Source organism: Aotus nancymaae, unplaced genomic scaffold (assembly GCF_030222135.1).
Source record: "Aotus nancymaae isolate 86718 unplaced genomic scaffold, 86718_ANA_hifiasm-v0.15.2.pri h1tg000028l, whole genome shotgun sequence".
NCBI lineage: Eukaryota > Metazoa > Chordata > Mammalia > Primates > Aotidae > Aotus > Aotus nancymaae.
In genome coordinates, this window is record NW_026988441.1 from 6498972 (window position 1) to 6524663 (window position 25692).

The window sequence follows — 25692 nt, forward strand, 5'->3', positions numbered from 1 at the left end:
CCCACTTGGCCCTGTATCCCAGGCCCACACGTGGCCTCGACTCTGAAGGACTGCAGCTCCGCGCGCCCCCGAACCCAGGCCTTGCAGCAGGCAGGTGCCTGATGTTGCTCGCCCTGTCGCTGTCACCAGGAGCTCCTGGGAAAGGTACAGCGGTTTGGCTTCACCAGCGCGCTAATTAAAAGCCCGCAGGGGAGAGTAAATTAAGCGCTAATTAGGAGATAATGGAGGAGGAGACTCAAAAGGCCCTCCTCCTTATTCCTGGCCCTCGGGGAAAAGGAGTTTTGCGCTCCGTGCCAGCGGAATAGGAAGGTGGCTGGCACGAAACATACAGAGGGAAGAGAAAGTGGGGGGTTCAGACATCTGGATCAGAGGGAGAAGGGGCTGAAACTCCTGGGTTTGGGGTCTGCGGGGCACTAGGGGGCGCAGACTCCCTGGCTGGATCCCGGAGGGGCTCAGGCCCGAGCGCGCTGGCGTCCCCCAGGTGAGGGGTGGAGCTGCAGGGCTGCTGGCGATTGGCTGCGGCGGGGGGCGTGTGCAGCAACCGCTGATTGGCCGCGGCGGGGACGGGAGCCGTCCGTGAGCGCCGCCCCTGCAGCCTGGGGCTGGCGGGTGGGGCGGGAGGACCCGGGCAGAGCGCAGAAAAACAGGGCGACGCCCTGCGGGGGAGGGGTCCCGCGGTTTGGCTGCTCCGGCCTGTGGCTGTTAGGGTTGGCAGGACAGTGGCCCGGGGACAGCGCCTGGGGACATTGTGGGGGTGGAATTTGGAGACAGAGTGTCCCAGGGTACGATTGCCGAGAACAATGGCCGAGGGACCCAATTTTTTTTTTTTTTTTTTTTTTTAAATTTGAGATAGAGTCTCGCTCTGTCACCCTGGCTGGAGCGCAGTGGTGCGATCTCGGCTCTGCGCCACCTCCGCCTCCCGGGTTCAAGCGATTCTCCTGCCTCAGTCTTCCGAGTAGCTGGGATTACAGGCGCCTGCCAGCACGCCCGGGTAATTTTTGTGTTTTTAGTAGAGATGGGGTTTCACCATGTTGGCCAGGCTGGTCTGGAACTCCTGAACCTCAAGTGATCCACCAGCCTCGACCTCCCAAAGTGCTGGGATTACAGGCGTGAGCCACCGTGCCCGGCCAAGGGACCTGATTTTTGTGCCACAATAACCCGCAGATTTTGGGGGCACAGTGACAGAGGAGCGGTGCCGCAGGTTTGAATTGCAGGAGGTCCGAGGCATCCTGAAGGGCTGTGATTGGTGAACTCTGCCTCTGCAGTCCTGATGCTGGGGAGATACTCGTGGAGGGATAACCAGGAAACCCTGCACTGGGGATTGTTCTTTGAGGCTCACTGATGAGTGCAGGATTGATAATTTTCAGATTTCTCAGATAAGGGACTGGAAGGAGCCCTGGTGAATTGTGTGTGTTTTTAACCTCTTAAAGAGTTTCAGGCGGGGCGCGGTGGCTCACGCTTGTAATCCCAGCACTTTGGGAGGCCAAGGCGGGCAGATCACCTGAAGTAGGGAGTTCGAGACCAGCCTGACCAATATGGTGAAACCCGTCTCTACTAAAAATACAAAATTAGCCAGGCATGGTGGCGCATGCCTGTAATTCCAGCTACTTGGGAGGCTGAGGCAGAAGAATCGCTTGAACTCAGAAGGCGGAGATTGTGGTGAGCCGAGATCGCGCCATTAAACTCCAGCCTGGGCAACAAAAGCAAAACTCCGTCTCAAATAAGTAAATTAAGTAAATAAATAAATAAATCTTTCAAAGAGTACACGTATATCTTTTTTGTTGATACGAAAAAATTATATTGGAACAGGGCAGTATCCAGGCTGTAAAGAGAGGCTCCCCTTTATCCCTACTGTAAGGTTTGTTCTTGGGTTCTTGCCGAGTTTAAGAAGAAGAAACTGAGGCCAACACAAGAAGATCCAGTGTGAAGGAATTTATTCAGGCTCCCAGGCGAGGTTCTGCAGTCCGATAGGAGGGGCCTGAGAAGTTGCAGGAACTCCTCTCAGACGTGGAGGGTTTTATAGGGAGTGAAGGAGCTCGATTGGTTGTGGGAGAGCAGAACTACTATTGGGTAAGGTTACAAGCCTTTGTTTGCATACAGGACTTGGCTGCTATTGGCTAGAAAGACTCGGCTGCTATTGGCTAGAAAGACTCGGCTGCTATTGGCTAGAAAGACTCGGCTGCTATTGGCTAGAAAGACTCGGCTGCTATTGGCTAGAAAAACTTGGCTACTATTGGCTAGAATCACAAGACCCCGCTTGCATACTGGGTTCTTTAAGGGAGAGCCAGGCTGTGCGAGAAAGGGAGAAGGGAACATGCCCGAGCACGTCTGAGCTTTCAGAAAAAAGGAGGGGGGGGTGGTGTGCGTCCGAACTCCTGGCGAGGCAACCGGCCTTACACCTACCTGTGGCCTTCTTTAGAGGCCCTTCTCCAAAGCACTGTTCCAGTTCCTGTGCATTCACACGGAGTCCGCGCACACTCGTATTTAAGGTGATACACAGAACGTCCTCCTCTTTGTCTTGCCCTTCCTTTACCTCCAGTGCTCCGCAACAGGAAAATGCATTTTTGAAAACCGTTGCATGCCGGTCAGTACCTGGCTTCAGTGCGGCTGGAACACAGCCTGAGTGGAAACCGTATTTCTTCTTTTCTTCCTTCCTTTCTTTCCTTCCTTTCCTTTTCTCTCTCTCTCTCGACAGATCTTGCTCTGTCACCCAGGCTGGAGTGCAGTGCCGCCATCTCGGCTCACTGCAACTTCCGCCTCTCGGGTTCAAGCGATTCTCCTGCCTCAGCCTCCCGAGTAGCTGGGATTACAGGCACCCGCCAGCACGCCCGGCTAATTGTTGTGTTTTTAGTAGAGATGCGGTTTCACCATGTTGGACCAGGCCGGTCTCAAACTCCTGGCCTGAGGTGATCCTCCCGCCTCGGCCTCCCGAAGTGCTGATATTACAGACTTGAGTCACCTCGCCTGGCCAGGACCCTATTTCAAGTCCTGAATTACCCCAGCGCCTGCGCCCTGCAGCAGGGTGGGGCGTCCTGCAAGCGGGTCCTGCTCCCCGCCGGCGCCTTGGAGCTGGGGCTGTCTGGCGGGCCTGGGGTGCTGGGCGTGCCGCCTACCCCTAAAAGGAGGCGTGAGCGGGGCGGGGCCGGAACGTCTCTCTTCAGGGCCGCGCCCCGGGCGGGCACAGTTACGCGCCGCACGGATCATGGCCGCAGCCGCTCTGGGGCAGGTGGGTTCGCAGCCCGGCACCGGGAGGCTGGGGAACCTCCCGGAGAGGCGCACTTCCGGGAGCAACACTGGCCTGCAGCCGGTCTGACTTGGCGTCGCCCCTCCCTCGCTGGGGTTCCGCTGCGGGGTGCGGAGGAGGATGGCGACCCTTGGAAAGGAGCACGAGGCTTTAATGGGGTGAGGGGGAGCGGGTAGACGCGGATGCGGTGGGGCAAGTAATTGTTAGAGAGGTAAAAAATGGGAAACGTGGAGGGGGATCCTGTGAGGAGGGAGGCCTCGGGGTGGGGAAGTTGTGATTTGGAGAGTGGAGCCCTGGGGTGCGGTGGGGCATCAGCCTGTGGGGGCGCTGGAATAAAGGGGCCCAGACCTCCAGGGCCAGGGCCAGGGGCAGGTGAGGGCAGAGTTCCACCTCATGTCTCAGCTCTGGGAATTGGATCCAAGGTCCTATTTTCTTCTAAAGAAAGGTAAATAAAATTGAGATGGGGATTGTTGTGCTTCCCAAACTCCTGTCTGAAGCTCTGCACCTGGATTGGAAATCGAGGCAGCGTCTCATGGTTAAAATGACAAATGCTGCAGGCCAGCTGAGATGATCCCTTCTGGCTGGGCGATGTCAAACAGCAGCAGCGTTTCCCAGAGTCTGTGATTTAAGAGAACAATGTTTCTCAGTGAGGAAGGAAACAGCTAAAGAAAGCGGTGGTGGTTAGAAGCCTTCACAGCTGCGCGTAACCTTGGGAGAACTGTCTCTTTGTTAACTTTGCACCTAACTTTATTTGAGTCTCTTATCCCAGCTGATGAATGTCAGGGCAAAATTTAAGTTTCTTCATCTCTTAGTCAGTGATGGGGATAGTCCTGGGATATCTGGGGTATGTGGGCAATCTGGCCTTTGGTGGTGACACTCCTGGGCTGTGGTGGGACAGTCCTGGGCTTTGACAGATACACTTGGGACTGAGGTGGACGGTCTCATTATGGCACAGTTCGCGTGTCATAGAAGAGTCCTGAACTCATGATGGGACATTCCTGGGCTCTGGTGAAGACAGAGATATCCTGTAATGGAGATAGTTGGGCTGAGTCCTCAGCTATGATGGGGTGTGGGGAGGACAGTGCTGGACCATGGTAGGGACAGTTTCTAAGGGACTGGCCTAGACAGAGACAATACGGATAGTCCTGGGGATTGAAAAGGACAACACTGGGTTTTGTTTTGTTTTCATTTCAGACCTGGTGAATAGGAAATAAGCCCTGGTATTTGACAGAGACAGTGCTGGTTACAGTGGGGAAAAGTGCTGGGCTGTGGAGGGGGGATATTCCTGAGCTGTCTTGGGACAGTACTTGGCTCTGCTGGGGACCAGTTCTGATAAGTTACGGGCACAATCTGGGCTTGTGATGGGGAGCATCTTGGGCTGTCATAGAGTAGCCCTGGTCTGTGATGGGAGAGGCCTGGGCTATAAAGGGGGCAGTTCTAGATGTGATGGGGTCGTTTGTGGGCTGTGACAGGGGCAGATGTGCTATGATGGGGTCTGTCCTGCACTGTGATATGGGGACAGTCCTGGAGTATGGAGGGCATTGCTGGGCTTCGACAGGGACACTTCTGGTCTTTGATGGTGATACTCCTGGGCTGTATGGGACATAGCGGAGGTTCTGTCACATTATAGGTACCTGCCCTGTGCACCCCCAAACCTTTATTTCTGTTTCTTTTTGAGACAGAGTCTTGCTCTATCGCCCAGGCTGGAGTGCAGTGGTGTGATCTCAGCTCACTGCAACCTCCACCTTCTGGGTTCAAGTGATTCTCCTGCCTCAGCCTCCTGAGTAGCAGGGATTACAGGCACGTACCAGCATGCCCAGCTAATTTTTTAGTAGAGATGGGGTTTCACCATGCTGGCCAGGCTGGTCTAGATCTCCTGACCTCGTGATCCACGCGCCTCGGCCTCCCAATGTGCTAGGATTACAGGTGTGAGCCACCGCTCCCAGCTTTTCTATTTGAATAAGGTTTGCTCTGTCGCTCAGGCTAGAGTGCAGTGGTGCTATCTCGGCTCACTGTAACCTCCGCCTCATGGGTTCAAGCAATTCTCATGCCTCAGCCTCCTAAGTAGCTGGGATTACAGGCATGTGCAACCATGCCTGGCTAATTTTTGTGTTTTTAGTAGAGACGGGGATTTGCCATGTTGCCCAGGCTGGTGTCAAACTCCTGGGCTCAAGTGATCCACCTGTCTCAGCCTGTCAAAATGCTGGGATTACTGGCGTGAGCTACCACGCCTGATTTTTTTTTTTTTTTTTTTTTTTTTTGAGATGCTCTGTCACTGGTGTTGGAGTATAGCAGTGTGACACAGCTCACCACAGCCTTGACCTACTGGGCTCAAGTGATCCCTCCACCTCAGCCTCTCAGAGTAACTGGGATTACAGGTGTGTGCCACCAAAGCTGGCTGATTTTTAAATTGTTTGTAGAGACAGGGTCTTGCTTGCTATGTTGCCCAGGCTGATCTTGGAACTACTGGCCTCAAGCAATCCTCCTACCTCTGTCTCCCAAAGTGCTGGGATTACAGGCATGAGCTACTGAGCCCAGACTCTTTTCTTTTTTGACAGAGTCGCACTCTGTTGCCCAGGCTGGAGTGCAGTGGTGCAATCTCGGCTCACTGCAACCTTCACCTCCCAGGTTCAAGCAATTCTTCTGCCTCATACTCCCAAGTTGCTGGGACTACAGGTGCATGCCACCACACTCAGCTAACTTGTATTTTCTATAGAGATAAGACCTCTCTATGTTGCTCAGGCTGGTCTTGAACACCTGGCCTCAAGCTATCCTCCCACCTCGACCTCCCACAGAGCTGGGATTACAGCATGGCCTCTCTCTATGATTAGAACTATTTTGGCATTTCTTGGCATCAATTTCTGTGGTTTTTGTTTTTTCTGTTTGTGCCCCCCTTTCTGTGTCTCTTTTTCTCATCCTTCCTCTTCCCTTTCTTACTCTCTTTTTTCATCTTGGCTCTGGTTCTGAGGGTTGCTGTCCCTGCACTGTGTCTGTCTCTCTCATAACTGTGGGTGTCCTGTCCCTCTGTGCAGAAGCATGGCTGCTGGGCTGAGCAGGCTAGATGTTGCCACCCAGAGGCCATCAGGGGCCCCACACTCTGATCACCCCAGAATCCCTGGAGCCCCACACCATCAAGACCACGCAGCAGCGCCGTCTCCCAGTGACTCACCTAGTGACCAGTGACCATGGCCATTCATCTCCATCCTCCAGAATCAGTGCCAGCTTACCCAGCTCACAGGGCAGGACGGTCTGGGCCCCTCTGTCTCCCACAACCTCATGCCCCAGCTGGCTCCCCACATGGCTGGGGAAAGAGGTATTGTGAGGTCAAGGTCACTGGAGAGGGGCCAGCCTCCTGGACACAGCCAGACCTGCTCTCCCTGCTACCCTCAGGGAGGACCCGCCTGAGCCTTGTTCAGTGATGACTGCGGTGGCTCCCCAGGCCCCTGTAGCTGCTCTTCAGCCCCAGGAGCTGAAGGGAGTTGAAGTCACTGCCAAAGTGGTGTCCAAGGTGTGGGGTTTGCGCTTCAGGTAATCAGAGCCCAGTTGATCAAATACCTTCAGAGAATAAGCACCTGGACTCCTGGGTCTGATGGAGGAGGGCCTGAGGGTCTGGACACCTGGGTCCGATGGAGGAGGGCCTGGGGGCCTGGACACCTGGGTCTGAGGGAGGAGGGGGCTGGGGGTCTTGATTCCTGGGTCTGATGGAGTAGGGGCTGGGGGTCTGGACGCCTGGGTCTGAGGGAGGAGGGGCTGGGGCCTAGACTCCTGGGTCTGAGGGAGGAGGCGACTAGAGTCTGGACTCTTAGGTCTGAGGGAGGAGGGCCTGGGTCTGCACCTCTGAGCCCTGGGGAAGAGCACCTGTCAGTCCCTTGGTCTTCTAAGGCCCGTCAGCACTTGGGTCCCCGGAGGCCTTCACTTACCTGTGTGCCTTCCCTGGTCGTCGTCTTGTCTGAGCTGCTCTCCAGGCTGGACCAAAGGTCTCTGGGGTGGGAGGTGCTTGCCTTTGACTTTGCCCCAGCATAGAGGAGGGAGCTGGAGCAGACTCTGCTCTCTCTAGGAAGCCCTCCTTGGGCCAGGGAGGGGACTTGGCCTCCTTCAAGACCACATGCCCCTGTCTAGGGTGGACTGGGACTGGGGCAGAGTAGGCAGGCCAGTGGGACCTCCAAGTACAGGAGGTGGCGAGCGGGCTGCCAGGGCCCCTGCTGTGCCCCACTCACCCCCTCTCTTCTTTCTCCACCCAGATCTGGGCCCGGAAACTTCTCTCTTCCCCTTGGCTCCTGTGTGGTCCCAGAAGATATGCCTCCTCCAATTTCAAGGTGAAAAGGGAAGTCTATGCTGGGCTCCAGCGGAGGAGGGGACTGGCAGCTTTTGGTTTTGGGCATCTCCAAAAGGTCCGCAACCCAGAGATGGCAGTGGGTGGCAGAAGCCTAATAGCCTGCCACTGGGCCGTGGGAAAGAGATGAAACAGTATGTCCCAGAATCCTCCAGGGTGGCAGGTCCTTCTTCTCTATGGGTCTGAGGCCCAGGGCTTCATGGGAGTTGTAGTTTTTCAGCTTGGAGGTTGTGGCTAGATTCTAGGATACCCCCATCTTTTCTCAGGCTGCAGACCTGCAGCTGGAAATGACACAGAAGCCTCATAAGAAGCCCGGCCCCGGCGAGCCCCTGGTGTTTGGGAAGACGTTCACTGACCACATGCTGATGGTGGAATGGAATGACAAGGGCTGGGGCCAGCCCCGAATCCAGCCCTTCCAGAACCTCACGCTGCACCCAGCCTCCTCCAGCCTCCACTACTCCTTGCAGGTGGCATGGCGGCCGGCCTCTCTCCCCGCCCCTGTCCGCGTCTCCTCCTGCTTGCTGTGTCTCTTGCTAGGTGCACCTCCCTTGGTTTGTTTGTTGCGTGTTTCTCTTTTCTGTGCGTTCATCGTCCGTTTTCTGAGGCCTTCCATGCTACAGGGCTGTGCTTGGTGATGCTGGGTTTCTGAGATGGGCAGGCCCAGTTCCTTCATTTGGAAAACCCCATGCTGTGGTTGTAACTTGGTGTGATTTGTGCTCTGACGGAGGCCCTGCAGAGGCCAGTAGAGATCCCAAGCCTCACTTGAAAGAAGGCACGGCATCTTCTGGCATAGAGGGGAGCTTAGGGTCATGGCAGGAGAGGGGAGAGCTGGAGGGATTGTGGGAGAGGGGACAACCAGGGGGATGGCGGGAGAGGGGACAGCTGGGGGATGGTGGGAGAGGAGATAGCTGGAGGGGCGGTGGGAGAGGGGACAGCCAGTCCAAACCCCAAACGGGAGGAGAGTCTGGCACATTTGGGAGAAATTGTGGCATTGGAGCATAATGGAGGAGGCTGAAAATGTCATCAGGATTATGGAGGAGCCGAGGGGCTAGGGCCTTGTCCAAGGGCAGTGGGAGCCATAGAGGACTCCGAGGAAGGGAGGGGCAGGGCCAGGTCTGGATATAGTAAGAGCTCTTTTGGGCCATGTGGAGGACAGGAGTTGAAGGCCGGGAGGCCAGGCTGGAGCACAGGTCCAGGTGGGAGAGGATGGGCAAGTGTTGAGGTCTGAGCTAGGGCAGAGTGGGGAGGATGGGACAGAAGGGGAGGAGGCAAAGAGATTCAGGGGCACAAGGGACAGACAGGGTGGGTGGGGAAGGGATGAGGGCCGAGGATGGTGCCCAGAGTTGTAGCCAGGTGACTGGGTAGACCCTGGGCCTGTCCCCAAACAGGGACCCAGGAGGAGGAGTGGCTTTGCAGCACCCGGCGAGCCTGAGAGACTTGACAGATCCAGGAGGCATTTGGTTTTAGGACTCAGAGCTGCGGCTGAAAGCAAAGCCTTCATGAGAAACTTTGGTCGAGACGAGATTTAAATGAGCATCTCACAGCTCCAGTAACTGGTTAGCAGTGTGGCTGGTTTCGGTCTTCCAGGCCATGGTTCTATGGCATTAAGACTTTCATTCCGTTCCGTTCTTTCCTTTGCCTCCCTCCCTCCCTTTTTCCCTTTCTTCCTTCCTTGCCAGAATTTTAGAGTTTTATTTTTCCCCTCTCCCCTCCTACTCTGGACATCTAATCAGTACCAGTCGATTCTGTATAGAGCACAAACCTTCAATTGCAGCCAGACACTCTGCCAGGACGTAAGCAGGACAGGCAGGATTACGCCTGCTGAGCCCCCGGGAAGGCGGTTACTTGGAGACCACCAGGCGTTTCTCCTTTCAGCCCAGCACAGCAGTCGTCCTCTGGCTGGGCATCCGGTACTTTTTCTTCAGCTGAGTGAGCGCAGAGGAAGCGCATGGCCCTGGCAGACAGAACACACTGCTGTGATCCCACGGGTCCAGGGGGCGGACGGAGGCGGCTGAGGGCACAGGACAATCCGGTCCCCATGACACCCTCATCCCGGCACGTGTGCATTACAGGCCAACCAAGTGTTTGTTTGTTTCTTTATTGACAGTCTCACTCTGTCTCCCAGACTGGAGTGTAGTGGTGCAGTCTCGCTCACTGCAACCTCTACCTCAGTCTCCCGGGTAGCTGGGCTTACAGGTGTGCGCCACCACGCCAAGCTAATTTTTATATTTTCAATAGAGACAGGGTTTCAGCATGTTGGCCTGGCTGGTCTCGAACTCCTGACCTCGAGTGATCCGCCCACCTCAGCCTCCCAAAGTACTGAGATTACAGGCATGAACCACCATGCCCAGCCCTGTTTTTTTATTATTGTGGTACTAATACACATGCATAATAACACAGCATAAAATGTGGGATTCCAACCATTTTATTTATTTATCATTTTGTTATTTTATTTATATTTTTATTATTTTTTGAGATGGAGTGTCACTCTTGTTGCCCGGGCTGGAGGGCAGTGGCATGATCTCGGCTCACTGCAACCTTCGCCTCCCAGGTTCAAGTGATTCTCCTGCCTCAGCCTCCGAGTAGCTGGGATTATAGGAGCACACCGCCACACCCAGCTAATTTTTGTATGTTTAGTAGAGACGGGGTTTCACCATGTTGGGCCAGGCTGTTCCCAAACTACTGACGTCAGGTGATCCACCTGCCTCAGCCTCCCAAAGTGCTGGGATTACAGGCATGAGCCATCATGCCTGGCCTATTATTTTTTAAAAATACTTTTATTCATTTATTTATTTGAGACAGTTTCACTCTGTTGCCCAGGCTCCAGTGCAGTGGTGTGATCTTGGCTCACTGCAACCTCCGCCTCCTAGGCTCAAGTGATCCTCCTGCCTCAACCTCCCGAGTGGCTAGGACTGCAGGCACACACCACCTTGCCCAGCGTATTTTTAAATCTTGTGCAGAGACAGGATCTCCCTTTGTTGCCCAGGCTGGTCTCCAACTCCTGGCTTCAAGCAATTCTCCCACCTCAGCCTCCAGTGCTGGGGTTACAGGTATGAGCCATCCTACCAGGCCTGGAAATTCTTTATACCCTTAAAGAGCTTTTTCCATGTTTCTTGCAGCCTCATGGTGTTTCATCCTCACAGTGCACCTCATTAGGCAATCCCCTGTTGTTGGACTTGTTTCCAGTCTGATACTATTATGAACAATGTTGCAATAAAGAATCTAGTATATGCCTCACTTCCTTTAAGTGCCAGTGTATCTCTCTGCTCCATTTCGGAGCTGTAGGTCAAAGGGCACGTTTGCTCTTAATCTTGAGGGGTATTGCCGCATCCACACCTGCAGGGTGCATCAGTTTCTACACCCGCCAGCAGAGCCTGTTTCCATACCTTGGACAGCCCTTGTCAAAGTTTTAGATCTTTTCCAGTCTCCCATGTGATTTTAAAGGGCTCTCAAAGTAATTTTAATTTGCATTTTTCTCCCTAATGATGAATGAAACTGACTATCTTCTCATAAGTTTAAGGCCCACCTGTATTTCATTTTGTGTGAACTGTCCATTTGCTAGGCTGATTTTCCTATCAGGTTGGATTTTTTTTTTTAAGAGGCGGGGTTTCACGGCATTAGCCAGGATGGTCTCGATCTCCTGACCTCGTGATCCGCCCGCCTCAGCCTCCCAAAGTGCTGGGATTACAGGTGTGAGCCACCACGCCTGGTCCAGTTTGGATTTTTAAAAATTGATTTGGGGGCCGGGCGCGGTGGCTCACGCCTGTAATCCCAGCACTTTGGGAGGCCGAGGCGGGTGGATCACGAGGTCAAGAGATCGAGACCATCCTGGTCAACACGGTGAAACCCCGTCTCCACTAAAAATACAAAAAATTAGCTGGGCATGGTGGTGCATGCCTGTAATCCCAGCTACTCAGGAGGCTGAGGCAGGAGAATTGCCTGAACCCAGGAGGCGGAGGTTGCGGTGAGCCGAGATCGCGCCACTGCACTCCAGCCTGGGTAACAAGAGCGAAACTCTGTCTCAAAAAAAAAAAAAAAAAAAAAAAAAAAAATTGATTTGGGGCTTGGATTACAGGTGACTAACACCTGTAATCCCAGCAATTTGGGAAGAAGAGGCAGGGGGATTGCTTGAGCTCAGGAATTCAAGACCAGCCTGGCCAACATGGCAAAACCCCGTCTCTACTAAAAATACAAAAATTAGCTGGGCATAGTGGTGGGTGTCTGTAATCCCAGCTACTCGGGAGGCTGAGGCAAGAGAATTGCTTGAACCTGGGTGGCAGAGGTTGCAGTGAGCCAAGAGCATGCCAGTGCCCTCCAGCCTGGCCACAGAGTGAGACTCCATCTCAAAAAAAAAAAATTAACCTGGGTATGGTGTGTGTGCCTGTAGTCCCAGCTACTTGGGAGGCTGATGTAAGAGGATTGCTTGAGCCCAGGACTTTGAGGTTACAGTGAGCTATGATTGCACCACTCCAGCACTCCAGCCTGGGTGACAGAGACCCTGTCTCTAGAAAGGAAAATTGATTTGTAAAGCATTTTGTATATTCGACAAAGCATTTGTGATATGAGTTGAGAAATTTTCTCCAGTGTGTTTTGTTTTTTTGCAATCAGCTGTATCACTCTTCTTTTTTGGCTTCTATGATTTGTCATCTTAAAAAAAAAACAAAACAAAAAACCCACGCCAGGTGTGGCGGCTCATGCCTGTAATCCCAGGACTTTGGGAGGCTGAGGCGGGCGGATCATGAGGTCAGGAGATGAAGACCATCCTGGCCAACATGGTGAAACCTCATCTCTGTTAAAAATGCAAAAATTGGCCAGTCATGGTGGTGCATGCCTGTAGTTTCAGCTACTAGGCAGGCTGAGGCAGGAGAATCGCTTGAACCCTGGAGGCGGAGGTTGCAGTGAGCCGAGATTGTGCCACTGCACTTCAGCCTGGGCAACTGAGTGAGACTCCATCTCAAATAAAATAAAATAAAATAAATAAAATAAAATTCCCAATCGAAGATATAAAACAGTTACGTTTTGTTTCCTTCTATAGCTTTTGTGGTGTAATATATATTTTTTTCATTCAAACCTTTAATCCACCTGGATTCTTTTCTGGTGTGAGGTGTGGAATTGGGATCCAATGTAATTTTTCTCTAGATGGATATTTGGTTATCTATTCCGTTGTTCAATCTGTCTACTCGTATAGCAGTGCCATTCTGTTTTAAGTATTGTAGATTTATAATCTGTTTTATACTGGATAGGGCTACTCTCTGTCCCTGTCCTGCTACCTCTTGCCCTTCATTTTTTGTGGGTTTTTTTTTTTTTTTTTTTTTGAGATGGAGTCTTACTCTGTCACCCTGGCTGGAGTACAGTGACATGATCTCAGCTCACCGCAACCTCCGCCTCCCGGGTTCAAGCGATTCTCCTGCCTCAGCTTCCCAAGTAGTTGGGACTACAGGCACGTGCTACCATGCCCTGCTAAATTTCGTATTTTTAGTAGAGATTGGGTTTCACCATGTTGGCCAGGATGGTCTTGATCTCTTGACCTCGTGATCCACCTGCCTAGGCCTCCCAAAGTGCTGGGATTACAGGCGTGAGCCACCACGCCTGGGCTTGTGGTGGTTGTTTTTATCCCCCCAAAATATCCTAGCTACTTTTGCTTGTCTTCCATTCTTCATCCATTCATTTAGCTATTCATTCATCAAAAACCCACTATGCAAAAAAAAAAAAAAAAAAGTCTGATGGGGTGCAGTGGCTCATGCCTGTAATCCCAGCACTTTGAGAGGCTGAGGCAGGTGGTTCAACTAAAAATACAAAAATTAGCTGGGTGTGGTGGTGGGCATCTGTAATCCCAGCTACTCAGGAGGCTGAGACATTAGAATCACTTGAACCTGGGAGGTGGAGATTGCAGTGAGCCGAGATTGTGCCACTGCACTCCAGCCTGGGTGACAGAGTGAGCCCCTCTCTCAAAAAACAAAACAAAAACCCACTATGTGCCAAGCGTTACCTACGCTGGTGCAGGGGACTGCAGGAGAGGCTGTCTGATAAGCATGTCAAGGGCGATCCCTGCCCTAAGGCTCTTCCACTGTGTGGTAGAGCAGATGCTGAACAAGCAAACCTGGAACCATGGAGCAGTGATCAGGGACAGACTCTCCAGAAAGAGAAAACTAGGTCCCAGGCAGGAGTGCAGTGGCAGGATCATGGCTCACTGCAGTCTCAAACTCCTGGGCTCAAGTGATCCTCCCACCACCTTCCAGGTACCTGGGACTACAGTCACACCGGGCTAATTTTCATATTTTTTTGTGGAGATGGGGTCTTGCTATAATACCCAGGCTGGTCACAAACTATGCCCAAGTGATCCTCCTGTCTTGGTCCCCCAAAGTGCTGGGATTACAGGTGCGAGTCACTGCGCCCAGCACTACTGCCTGTTGGCCATAATTTGGTTTCTCAAACACGAGGCCCCTTAGAAAACATAGCTTCCAGGCCTGGGCATGGTGGTTCACGCTTGTAATCCCAGCACTACGGGAGTTCAAGGCCAGCCTAACCCACATGGTGAAACCCCATCTCTACTAAAAATACAAAAATTAGCTGGGTGTAGTGGCATGTGCCTGTAGTCCCAGTTACTCAGGAGGCTGAGGCAGAATTGCTTGAACCTGGGAGGCGGAGGTTTCAGTGAGCTGAGACAGTGCCAGTGCACTTGAGCCCGGGAGTTTGAGCCTGGGTGACAGACCAAGACTCCGTCTCAGAACAAAAAAAAATAGCTTCCATCATTATTATCCCTGAAAAATGTTCACAGTGACCTGGAAAGGGTTCAAACTGCGCGTTGTCTCTGGGTCTCCCTGTTCTGCTGTCCCTGGTTTCTGTCCTTTGCTTTCTTTTTTTTTTGAGACTGAGTCTTGCTCTGTTGCCAGACTGGAGTGCAGTGCTATGATCTCGACTCACTGCAACCTCTGCCTCCCAGGTTCAAGCGATTCTCCTGCCTCAGCCTCCTGAGTTGCTGGGATTACAGGCATGCACCACCACACCTGGCTAATTATTGTATGTTTAGTAGAGACGGAGTTTTCACCATGTTTGCCAGGCTGGTCTTGAACTCCTGACCTCAGGTGATCCACCTGCCTCGGCCTCCCGAAGTGCTGGGATTACAGGCGTGAGCCACTGCGCCAGGTCGTGTCCTTTGCTTTCTTGAGTCTCTCTGTCTATATCTGTCGCTCTTTTTCTCCATCTATGACCCCCGCTGTTAAATTTCCCAGTGCTATTCTCTCGGCCTCCATCTCTCGATATCTGTGTCTCTGTGTATCCGTCTCTCTCTGGGTGTCTCTTGCTGTCTCTCCTGACTGTCTAGGGAGGTCTCTGAGCCTCCTGCCTGCCTGTCCCCGCAGCTGTTTGAGGGCATGAAGGCATTCAAAGGCAAGGACCAGCGGGTGCGCCTCTTCCGCCCCTGGCTCAACATGGACCGGATGCTGCGCTCAGCCCTGCGCCTGTGCCTGCCGGTGAGGGGTCCTGGGCCGCCGGGGTAGGGAGGAGGGCCGGGGCCAGGGCAGCCAGGGCCCCTTGACTCATCTGGAATCTCACCCAGGGTTTCGACAAGCTGGAGTTGCTGGAGTGCATCCGGCGGCTCATCGAAGTGGACAAGGACTGGGTCCCCGATGCTGCTGGCACCAGCCTCTATGTGCGGCCTGTGCTTATCGGGAACGAGGTAGGCCCGACTCCGGGGCTGGGGAACTGGGCTACAGGGCTTGGATTCTGCCTGGCAGGGGTGGGGTCCTGGAGGCCTGAGTCAGGGGAGGGGAAGGGACTGGGGGCCTGGACTCCTGACGTGGCCCCTCTGCCCATCGCAGGCTTCCCTGGGTGTCTCCCGTCCCACGAGAGCGCTCCTGTTCGTCATTCTCTGCCCTGTGGGTTCTTACTTCCCTGGAGACTCCATGACCCCGGTCTCGCTTCTGGCCGACCCAGCCTTCATCCGGGCCTGGGTGGGCGGGGTCGGCAACTACAAACTAGGGGGGTAAGTAGCACCCCCAACCCCAGAACCCACTGGCGCAATGGGTGTCGCAGACACAGGGACTACTGTGCGAGCTTTGGCTGTGCCTCTGGAAGTCCACTGCCCGCGCTTCACATGAAGGTGGCATCCTTGGCACCATGTGGGGCTCGGTGCTAAGTGCTGTGCTCCCAGCTCCTCCCTGGTCTCTGAAAACAAACCATGGAAGGCAGGAGGAGGGGATCATTTTCCGGATGGGCAAAAAGGCTCACAGATGGGAAGGGATTGGGTGAAGGTCCCCGGGAAGCCTCCAGGAATGAAGCTTACACTCAGCTCATTGGTCTCTCCCCCAGAAGGCTCCGCTGATCCCCCAGGCTGGACCACACCCCCCATACCCAGCTCCCACAGTGGGTTTGAGCCTCCAAAGCCCCTCAACCCTGCGTGGACTTTCTGTGTAAATCTGTCTCCCCGTGGGCTTGCTCAGCAGGGCAGGGAGGAGACAGCTGGGTCTCCTGGGCAGCCAAGGCAGAGGGTAGGCACTGGCGTGTTGGGGTGGGAATGTGGCCCCAGCGGGGGGTTCGTTCAGGTCCTTTCAGCACATCCTGTGCGGCCTCCTGAGGGCCAGGCCCTGCGCTGGCAGAAGCTGGGGACACAGATGAGTCAGTCCCCGAGCCGCAGGGGCCCCCAGTCTGGTGGGAGCCCACATATTTGGAGCTGCATGTGTTCTGGTGAGGTGACCGGGGTCGTTATGAAAGGCTTCACAGAGGAGGCGACCCTTCAGCTGGGTCTGATATGGGGGCGGGGGGCGGGGGCGGGGTAGGTTCCTGGGTACAAAAGTCACCAAACTTTCTTTTTTCTCTTTTTTTTTTTGGAGACGGAATCTCACTCTGTCGCCAGGCTGTAGTGCAGTGGTGCGATCTCAGCTGACTACAACCTCCAACTCCCTGGTTCAAGCAATTCTTCTGCCTCAGCCTCCCGAGTAGCTGAAATTATAGGCACACGCCAGCACACCCAACTAATTTTTTTTGCATTTTTAGTAGAGATGGGGTTTCACCATGTTGGCCAGGATGGTGTCGATCTCCTGACCTCGTGATGTGCCCGCCTTGGCCTTCCAAAGTGCTGGGATTACAGACGTGAGCCACCACGTCTGGCAAAAGTCAGCAAACTTTCTAATCCTGGGGACCATGTGTACAGGGACAGAAGGAATAGGATCACAGGAGATGTTCAGGTTACAAAAATAAGTCTGGGTTTTGCAAAAAGCTTAACAAGTATTCATAGACCCAGGCAGGCCTGGAACACCGGATGGAGGCTAGGGTCTTGTCCCCAGGCACAGGGGAGCCATGGGAGGCTGTTAGCAGGTGAGAGGAGAGGCAATCTCTGGGAGATAGACACAGAAAGTCATCCAGGTAGCCCAATTCACTGGGGGAATCCAGGGAAGTTCTGGCACCCAGCCTGGAGGTCTGGAAGCACCTCTCGAGGAGGTGACATCAGAAATGGTTTTGGGGACGAGCACAGTGACTCACACCTGTAATCCCAGCACTTTGGGAGGCCAAGGTGGGTAGATCACTTGAGGCCAGGAGTTTGAGACCAGTCTGGTCAACCCTGTCTCTACTAAAAATAAAAAAAATTAAGGCCTGGCATGGTGGCTTATGCCTATAATCCCAGTACTTTGGGAGGCCGAGGTGGGGAGTCACCTGAGGTCAAGAGTTTGAGACCAGCCTGACCAACATGGTGAAACCCCATCTCTACTAAAAATACAAAAATTAGCCAGGTGTAGTGGCGCATGCCTGTAATCCCAGCTACTTGGGAGGCTGAGGCAAGAGAATTGCTTGAAACCTGGAGACGGAGGTTGCAGTGAGCTGAGATTATACCACTGCACTCTAGCCTGGGTGGCAGAGTGAGACTCCATCTCAAAAAAAAAAGAAAAAGGGGGTAGAGGCAGGAGAGAGGGGACATCCCACTTAGGGCCTTGATGCCAAATGAAATGTCAGGAATTCCGTCGTTGGGGAACTGGGGAGCCCCAGGAGAGCTGTGAGCCAGGGGGACAGGAGCAGGATGAGCCTTCTCTGGGGTTGGGGTGGGGAAGGATGGGGCTCCCTTGCCCCGCCCAACCAGGCTGCCCCTCTCCAGGAATTATGGGCCCACCGTGTTAGTGCAGCAAGAGGCATTCAGGCGGGGCTGTGAACAGGTCCTCTGGCTCTATGGGCCCGAACACCAGCTCACCGAGGTGGGCACCATGAACATCTTCGTCTACTGGACCCACGAGGACGGGGGTGAGCCTACACATGACCCAGCCCACGCCCTGGTACAAGTGGGTGGCACCACCATTCCTGGACGGGGGTGAGCCTACCCATGACCCAGCCCAAGCCCTGGTAGAAGTGGGTGGCACCATCATTTCTGGACGGGGGTGAGCCTACCCATGACCCAGCCCAAGCCCTGGTAGAAGTGGGTGGCACCATCATTTCTGGACGGGGGTGAGCCTACCCATGACCCAGCCCAAGCCCTGGTAGAAGTGGGTGGCACCATCATTCCTGGCAGGTTACAGGCCCCAGGGATTCTGGGATGTGGGAAGGGGGTGAGAGGTAACATCTCCCACCCTGTGCACCTGCCCTAGTGCTGGAGCTGGTGACGCCCCCGTTGGACGGCGTCATCCTACCTGGAGTGGTCAGACAGAGTCTGCTGGACCTGGCTCAGACCTGGGTGAGGACATGGTGTCTTCTGGTGACAGCACCGTGTGCAAGGGACCAGGGCATCAGAGGGCTATGGCAGGGACGGGGGCACACTGGCATGTCTCTGTCCCCTCTCCTGGGTCTGTCTCTCCCCTTGGGCCTCTGTCTTTCTCACCACCCTGAGGGAGGGAAGGAGAGGTGGAGGACTGCAGCAGGCTGCCCTCTGGGGACATGTGAGTCTCTGCTACCTGCCCTGCAGGGTGAGTTCCGGGTGGTGGAGCGCACGATCACCATGAAGGAGTTGCTTCGGGCCCTGGAGGAGGGCCGGGTGTGGGAAGTGTTTGGCTCAGGCACCGCCTGCCAGATCTGCCCAGTACACAGAATCCTGTACAAAGACAAGGTGAGGTGGGGCTGCCATTGTGGGTGGGAGGGAAGGAGGGGAGGGGCTCCATCCTCACTGCACTTTCTGCCCCAGAACTTCCATATTCCCACCATGGAAAATGGGCCTGAGCTGATCCTCCGCTTCCAGAAGGAGCTGAAGGAGATTCAGGTGAGCTGCAGGGAGCTGGGGAATGGGCCGGGAGCCAGGGACTGGGCTGGGAGCTTGTTCCCTGGAGAAGTTGGTGTCCCATGAGCCCCTGGACTAAGAGCCAGCCTCCTTTAGTAAAACAGGAACAGATAATCGCCTTTCTTTCCTTTTTTTTTTTTACCCCCCTGAGATGGAATCTTGCTCTGTTGCCCAGGCTGGAGTGCAGTGGTGTGGTCTTGGCTCACTGCAACCTCCACCTCCCAGGTTCAAATGATTTTCCTGCCTCAGCCTCCTGAGTAGCTGGGATTACAGGCACACACCACCACACCCAGCTAATTTTTGTATTTTTAGTAGAGATGGAATTCCGCCATGTTGGCGAGGCTGGTCCTGATAATGGCCACCCCCCCTTTTTTTTTATTTCTTTGAGATGGAGTCTCACTCTGTCACTCAGGCTGGAGTGCAGTGGCACGTGATCTTGGCTCACTGCAACCTCCAGCTCATAGGTTCAAGCGATTCTCCTGCCTCAACCTCCCAAGTAGCTGGCACTATAGGCGCACGCCACCATGCCCAGCTAATTTTTTGTATTTTGGTAGAGACTGGGTTTCACCGTGTTAGCCAGGATGGTCTCAATCTCCTGACCTCATGATCTGCCCACCTCGGCCTCCCAAAGTGCTAGGATTACAGGCATGAGCCACCGCGCCTGGCCTAATGGCCCTTCTTATTGAGGCCCGGGAGAGTGGGCTTTCTATGTTGCTCTGTGCCCTGGAAAACCCTTTGGGGCTAAATCACCCTTTCCTGTGAGCTCCCGGAGCCCTGAATAGTTCTTCAGCTTTGGAAACCCCCTCCCATGATCCTCTGCGGCCCCTGGGTGTCCTGGTGGGAGAAACCCCCTCCCTGTGGACCTCTGAGGTTGCTGGGTACCCTGGGGGGAGAAACCCCCTCCCTGTGATCCTCTGCTACCTCTGGGTGTCCTGGTGGGAGAAAGGCCCTTTCCATGAATCTCTGAGACCTTAGTCAGCCCTCTGGCCATCTCAGGTCAGCCCTCGTAGATTCCCTAGAGCCCTGGGCTATCCCTTTGGTTTGAGAAAGCTTCCTCCCATGAGCCTCTGGACCTTGGCCCCTCTCTGGCACCAGACTGTTTCCTCTTATAAGCCTCTGGGGGCATTCCCGTTCTGGGCCAAAATCTCTTTCCCAAGAATCTCTGGGCTCCTTTCCCGAACCTAGAGCTACATTTCTGTAAACTCCTGTGCGTCAGCCCGTAGAACTACACATCCCCCCACTATCTGGGCTTTCTCAGCTGAAAGTGACTTTTTTCAAGAGCCTTAGAGGCCTGGCCATAATTCATCTCTTTAGAACTACATCTCCCTGAAGCCTCTGCGCCATCTTAGCCTTGATTCCCCTTTCCCATCATTATTGTGGGGGCCCTCTGGGAAGTGGACTACATTTCCCTTGAGGCGCCAGGGCACAGCTCCGTAGGTACTCGGCCTGGAACGCCCCGGGGCCTGCTGGGAGTTGTAGTGCGGCTTCCACCTCAGGCACTGCCTCTGTTGTCCCGCAGTACGGAATGAGAGCCCACGAGTGGATGCTCCCAGTGTGATGCTGCGTGCTGTGCTCCGGATCCACCGACCCGTAGCATCTGATCACGCCAGCACTCGCCTCCCTACCAATGACTAACTTCAAGTGCAATATAAAATAAAAGGCCAGGGGGTGGCGTCTGGGTCTCTGGCGCCCCCTATGTGGTTTCGATACTCCCAAAGCCATAAGGGCCGACCCGGGCGTCTAGGCCCCCAGCGCCTCGTCTTGGGTTCAGGTCCGCCCCGTTGCTCCTTGTGAGGCCAAGGATACACCTTGGCCCGACTCCGCATCTCTCCATTCTCAGGCCAGACCCCCGGTGCTGCCGTTGAGTTTTTTTCTCTTTTTCTCTTTGCTGCAATTTTGAAATAAAATGCCAAAGAACAGACATTGTCTGGCTTCTTCGGTGATGCAACTCTGGGGTCTTAACGCAGGAATCCTGCTTCCTCAGCCTATTTTATTCTGAAGGACCCAGTCATCTGAGCCTCCAGTGTTCTGATGGTTTCTCCAACCTGCGGGAGCATTTCACGTCTCCCACCCTGAGCTTAGTACCTCCTCCAACCAATAGCTCCTCTCCTACTTTCCCAGTCTGGGGACAGCCCCACCCTGCACCTAGTCACTAGGCTGGACCCCTAGGTGCTGCATCCTTTCCTCTCAAAAGCCCACCAGGCCCTGATCCCTGCCCCCTGACTCTGCTGTCTGTTCCCCCCATCTTTTTTTTTTTTTTTTTTTTTTTTTTTTGGAGACAGAGTCTTGTTCTGTCACCCAGAGTGGAGTGCAGTGGTGCAATCTTGACTCCCTGTAACCTCCGCCTCTTGGGTTCAAGCAATTCTCCAGCCTCAGAGTCCCGAGTAGCTAGGACTACAGGCATGTGCCACCATGCCTGGCTAATTTTTGTATTTTTAGTAGAGATGGGGTTTCACTGTATTAGCCAGGATGGTCTCGATATCCTGACCTCGTGATCCACCCGCCTCCCAAAGTGCTTGTATTTCAGGCGTGAGCCACCACGCCTGGCCCATTCCCTCCATCTTTGTCCCCTAGGCCCTGACCTCAGCTCAGCTCTTGTCTTCAACTGGCGCCCTTTTCCCAGCCTGCAGTTTGTGCTCTACCTGGCCCAAAGGGTCTTTCTACACCCAGACCTTGCCCAGTCCCTTCAGCCAGGACTGCAGTCGGGAGACCCTAGTGGGTGTGGAGTCAGACACAATACTCTCACCTGCTGGAGGGATTAAACATGGAAAAGTTAGCCTGATGCAGTGGCTCACGCCTGTATTCCCAGCACTTTGGGAGGCTGAGGTGGGCGGATCACCTGAGGTTGGGACTTCGAGACCAGCCTGGCCAACATGGTGAAACCCCATCTCTACTAAAAACACAAAAATTAGCCAGGTGTGGTGGCATATGCCTGTAATCCCAGCTGCTCGGGAAGGCTGAGGCAGGATAATCACTTAAAACTGGGACGCAGGGACTGCAGTGAGCCGAGATCGTGCCATTGCACTCCAGCGAGGGCAACAAGAGTGAAACTCCATCTCAAAAACAAACAACACGGAAATGCTTAGACCTGGTGCAGTAACTCTCACCTGCAATTCCAGTGCTTTGGAGCCTGAGGTGGGAGGGTTGCTTGAGTCCAGGAGTCTGAGACTAGCCTGGGCAATATTAGTGAGATCCCATCTGTACAAAAAATTAACCAGGCGTGGTGGCATGTGAATATAGTTCCAGCTACTCCAGAGGCTGGGGTTGGAGGATTGCTTGCACCTGGGAGGTCGAGGCTGCAGTGAGCTGCGATTGTGCTACCACACTCCAACCTGGGTGACAGGGCTTGTCTTCAAAAAAAAAAAGATCAGGCACTGGGGCTCAGGCCTGTAATCCCAGCACTTTGGGAAGCCAAGGCAGGTGGATCACCTGAGGTCAGGAGTCGAGACCAGCCTGGCCAATGTGGTGAAACTCCATCTCTACTAAAAATATAAAAATTAGCCAGGCATGGTGGTGGGCACCTGTAATCCCAGCTACTTAGGAGACTGAGACAGGAGAATCCCTTGAATCTGGGAGGCAGAGGTTACAGTGAGCTGAGATCGAGCCGTTGCACTCTAGCCTGGGCGACAGGAGTGAAGCTCAGTCTCAAAAAATAAAATAAATAAATGAATAAAAATTAAAATACAAAAAAATAGCCAGGCGTCATAGTGCATGCCTATAATCCCAGCTACTTGGGAGGCTGAGGCAGGAGAATCTCTTGAACCCGGGGGGGCAGAGGTTGTAATGAGCTGAGATTGTGCTACTGCACTCCAGCCTAGGTGACAGAGCAAGACTCTGTCTCAAAAAGAAAATAAAAATAATAATAAGATTTCACAAGGACCACCTCTACATCCATATATACACACACACATATATACACACATATACACACACACATACACACACACATATATATAGGCTGGCGTACAGTGACGCAATCAGTGTACTGCAGTGATCACTGCAAACTTGACCTCCCAGACTCAAACAATTCTCTCACCTCAGCCTCCCAAGTAGCTGGAATCGCAGGCATGTACTGCTATGCTTGCCTAATTTTTAAATTTTTTTGTAGAGGCAGGGTTTCAGTATGTTGCCCAGGCAGGTCTCAAACTCCTGGGCTCAAGTGATCCACCCACCTTAGCCTCCCGAAGTGCTGAGATTACAGGCGTGAGCCACTGCACCAGGCCCAATTTTATTATTTTTATTTTTGTAGAGACAGGGTCCCATTATATTGCGTAGGCTGGTCTTGAATGATCCTCCCATCTTGACTTCACAAAGTGTTGAGATTACAGGCACGAGCCACTATGCCCAGCCTAAGAGACAGTCATCAATGATTTTTTTTTTTCCTTTTCTAGACCAGGTACAATGTAATCTATTATTATTATTAGAGACAGGGTCTTACTCTTGCTCAGACTGGAGTGCAGTGGCGCAATCTTGGCTCACTGCAACCTCTACCTCCTGGGTTCAGGCAATTTCTTTTGTTTCAGCCTCCAGAGTAGCTGGGATTGCAGGTGTCCACCACTACTCTCGACTAATTTTTTTTTTTTTGTATTTTTAGTAGAGACGGAGTTTCATCATGTTGGCCAGGCTGGTCTGGAACTCCTGACCTCAGGTGATCTGCCCACCTCAGCCTCCCAAAGTGCTGGGATTATAAGCGTGAGCCACTGTGGTCAGCCTGAATGATTTTTAAGAATGTCCAGGGGACTTGGGACCAAAGGGTTGGAGAACTGTTGTCCATGAGCATTGCCTGGCACACAGCAAGTCGGTGTGAGTGTTGGTGCTGCAACTCACTTTAGAAAATAACTTTGTGAGCCGGGTGCCGTGGCTTATGCCTGTAATCCCAGCACTTTGGGAGGCTGAGGCAGGTGGATCACTTGAGGCCAGGAGTTTGAGACCAGCCTGTCGAACATGGCGAGACCCCCGTCTCTACTAAAAATAGAAAAATTAGCTAGGTATGGTGGCGGGCACCTGTAATCCCAGCTACTCAGGAGGCTGAGGCAGGAGAATCACTTGAACCTGGGAGGCGGATGTTGCAGTGAGCCTCTATTGCACTCCAGCCTGGGCAACAGAATGATACTCTGTCTCAAGAAAAATAAACAAAGTGTGTGTGTGTGGCCAAAATTAGAACACAGAGAATCACACAGAGGCATAATGGGGCCTAGAGGTTGTTCTTTGTTTTTGTTTTGTTTTGAGATGGAGTCCCACTCTATCACCCAAGCTGGAGTGCAGTAGTGTGATCTCAACTCAGTGCAACCTCAGCCTCGCAGGTTCAAGCAATTCTCCTGCCTCAGCCTCCTGAGTAGCTGGAATTACAGGCGTGCGCCACCATGCCCAGATAATTTTTGTATTTTTAGTATAGACGGGGTTTCTTTTTTTTTGTGGGGGGGCAAAGGAAAGGAACTTTAATGAGAAACCAAAACATAAAGAACCAGAGTGCAAATCGTCCACCCGACACGGGGGCCATCCTGGGCCCCACGTCATCCCCTCACCCCCCAGCGCAGGCCCAGGGCCTGGAGCTTCTGCTTCAGGTAGCTCTTGAGCTGGGGCAGGCCTCTCTGGGACTCCAGTTCCTGGAAGGATAGCGGCAGGAGCTGATAGCCCATCAGGCCCAGGTGCCACTCCCTCAGGGCCATCCAGCCCAGCAGCATCCTGCTGTCCCGGCAGAAATGCCGGTGTTCCCACAACACGAGCACCACCCTGCCCAGGGAGAGACATGGCTCAGGGCATGGCTGCCAAGGTGGCCAGGGCTCCGCATCCTGCCTCCCTTACCTCTGGGCAGGGTCTCGAAGATGGAGTTTCTCTGCGTTGGCCAGCTGGTCTCGAACTCCTGACCTCAGATGATTCGACCGCCTCAACTTCCCAAAGTGCAAAGTGCTGGGATTACAGGCATAAACAAGACACCCGCCTGACCCCCCCCTTTTTGTTTTTTTTGAGACAGAGTTTTGCTCTTGTTGCCCAGGCTGGAGTGCAATGGCGTGATCTCGGCTCACTGCAACCTACACCTCCCAGGTCCAAGCAATTCTCCTGCCTCAGCTCCCGAGTAGCTGTGATTACATGCACACACGACCACGTGTGGCTAATTTTTTTGTATTTTCAGTAGAGATAGGGTTTCTGGCCAATCTGTTCTGATTCCTGACCTTGAGCGATCCTCCCTCCTCAAGTTTCCCAAAGTGTTGGGATTACAGGCGTGAGCTACCGTGCCAGGCCTTTAAAGTGTTTTATAAACTCTGTGTGTGTGTGTGTGTGTGTGTGTGTGTGTGTGTGTGTGAGTGTGTGTGTGTTTGAGATGAAGTCTTGCTCTATCACCCAGGCTGGATTGCAATGACACAATCTCGGCTCACTGCAACCTCTGCCTCCTGGGTTCAAGCGATTCTCCTGCCTCAGCCTTTCAAGTATCTGGGACTACAGGCACGCACCACCATGCCTGCTAATTTTATTTTTGTATTTTTAGTAGAGATGGGGTTTCACCATATGGTCAGGGTGGTCTTGAACTCCTGACCTCGTGATCTGCCTTCCTTAGCTTCCCAAAGTGCTGGAATTACAGGTGTGAGCCACTGCGCCCGGCCAACTGTGTTTTCTTTTGTTTTTAAGACATTCTTGCTCTGTCACTCAAACAAAAAAAACCTGGTAAATATTGGACCCTACCTTTCTTACTGAAAAATGTAAATTAAAATGAATAAAAATAAAATAATAAATCTAGGTAAATAAATCTCAACTATAGTGATAGCCACAGCATGCTATGCTTCAGGCAATGCTGTGATGTGCCTGCAGCGCCGTCTGGTGGTCAGGATTGAGTATAAAGTCAAAGGCAAAAAAGGAGAGGGCCAGGCACGGTGGCTCATGCCTGTAATCCCAGCACTTTGGGAAGCTGAGGTGGGAGGATTG

The 25692-nt window shown here is 53.4% G+C and overlaps 1 protein-coding gene and 1 long non-coding RNA gene across 5 annotated transcripts; one reads left to right on the forward strand and one right to left on the reverse strand.

Moving 5' to 3' along the window:
- The first annotated feature begins 44 nt into the window (after nt 1-44).
- On the forward strand, nt 45-20692 carry BCAT2 (branched chain amino acid transaminase 2). 4 transcript variants are annotated; one of them, XM_012460344.3, is made up of 11 exons: nt 45-144; nt 7486-7560; nt 7844-8044; nt 14939-15049; nt 15136-15255; nt 15398-15561; nt 17665-17807; nt 18149-18234; nt 18463-18603; nt 18679-18753; nt 20291-20692. In XM_012460344.3, the coding sequence occupies exons 3-11, from the start codon at nt 7865-7867 to the stop codon at nt 20327-20329; spliced, it is 1059 nt and encodes a 352-aa protein (XP_012315767.1). In that variant the 5' UTR covers nt 45-144; nt 7486-7560; nt 7844-7864; the 3' UTR covers nt 20330-20692. The 4 variants fall into 4 exon arrangements, with proteins under 4 accessions (XP_012315767.1, XP_012315754.1, XP_012315775.1 ...); XM_012460331.2 differs by lacking the exon at nt 45-144 and adding an exon at nt 3168-3226; XM_012460352.2 differs by lacking the exon at nt 45-144 and adding an exon at nt 3273-3402.
- On the reverse strand, nt 3222-7721 carry LOC135276732 (uncharacterized). The gene is made up of 3 exons (XR_010344244.1): nt 7165-7721; nt 6414-6545; nt 3222-3862 (listed from the first exon to the last, which is right to left on the reverse strand). It is a non-coding gene; the product is annotated as an uncharacterized LOC135276732 (long non-coding RNA).
- Nucleotides 20693-25692: the final 5000 nt, after the last annotated feature.

Excerpts from the sequence above, each read along its gene's own strand:
- BCAT2 (XM_012460331.2), top strand. The coding sequence starts at position 3,203 with ATGGCCGCAGCCGCTCTGGGGCAG. Across the intron at positions 3,227-7,485 it reads CCGCAGCCGCTCTGGGGCAG|ATCTGGGCCCGGAAACTTCT; the intron begins GTGGGTTCGCAG and ends TTCTCCACCCAG. Across the intron at positions 18,604-18,678 it reads GAATCCTGTACAAAGACAAG|AACTTCCATATTCCCACCAT; the intron begins GTGAGGTGGGGC and ends TTTCTGCCCCAG.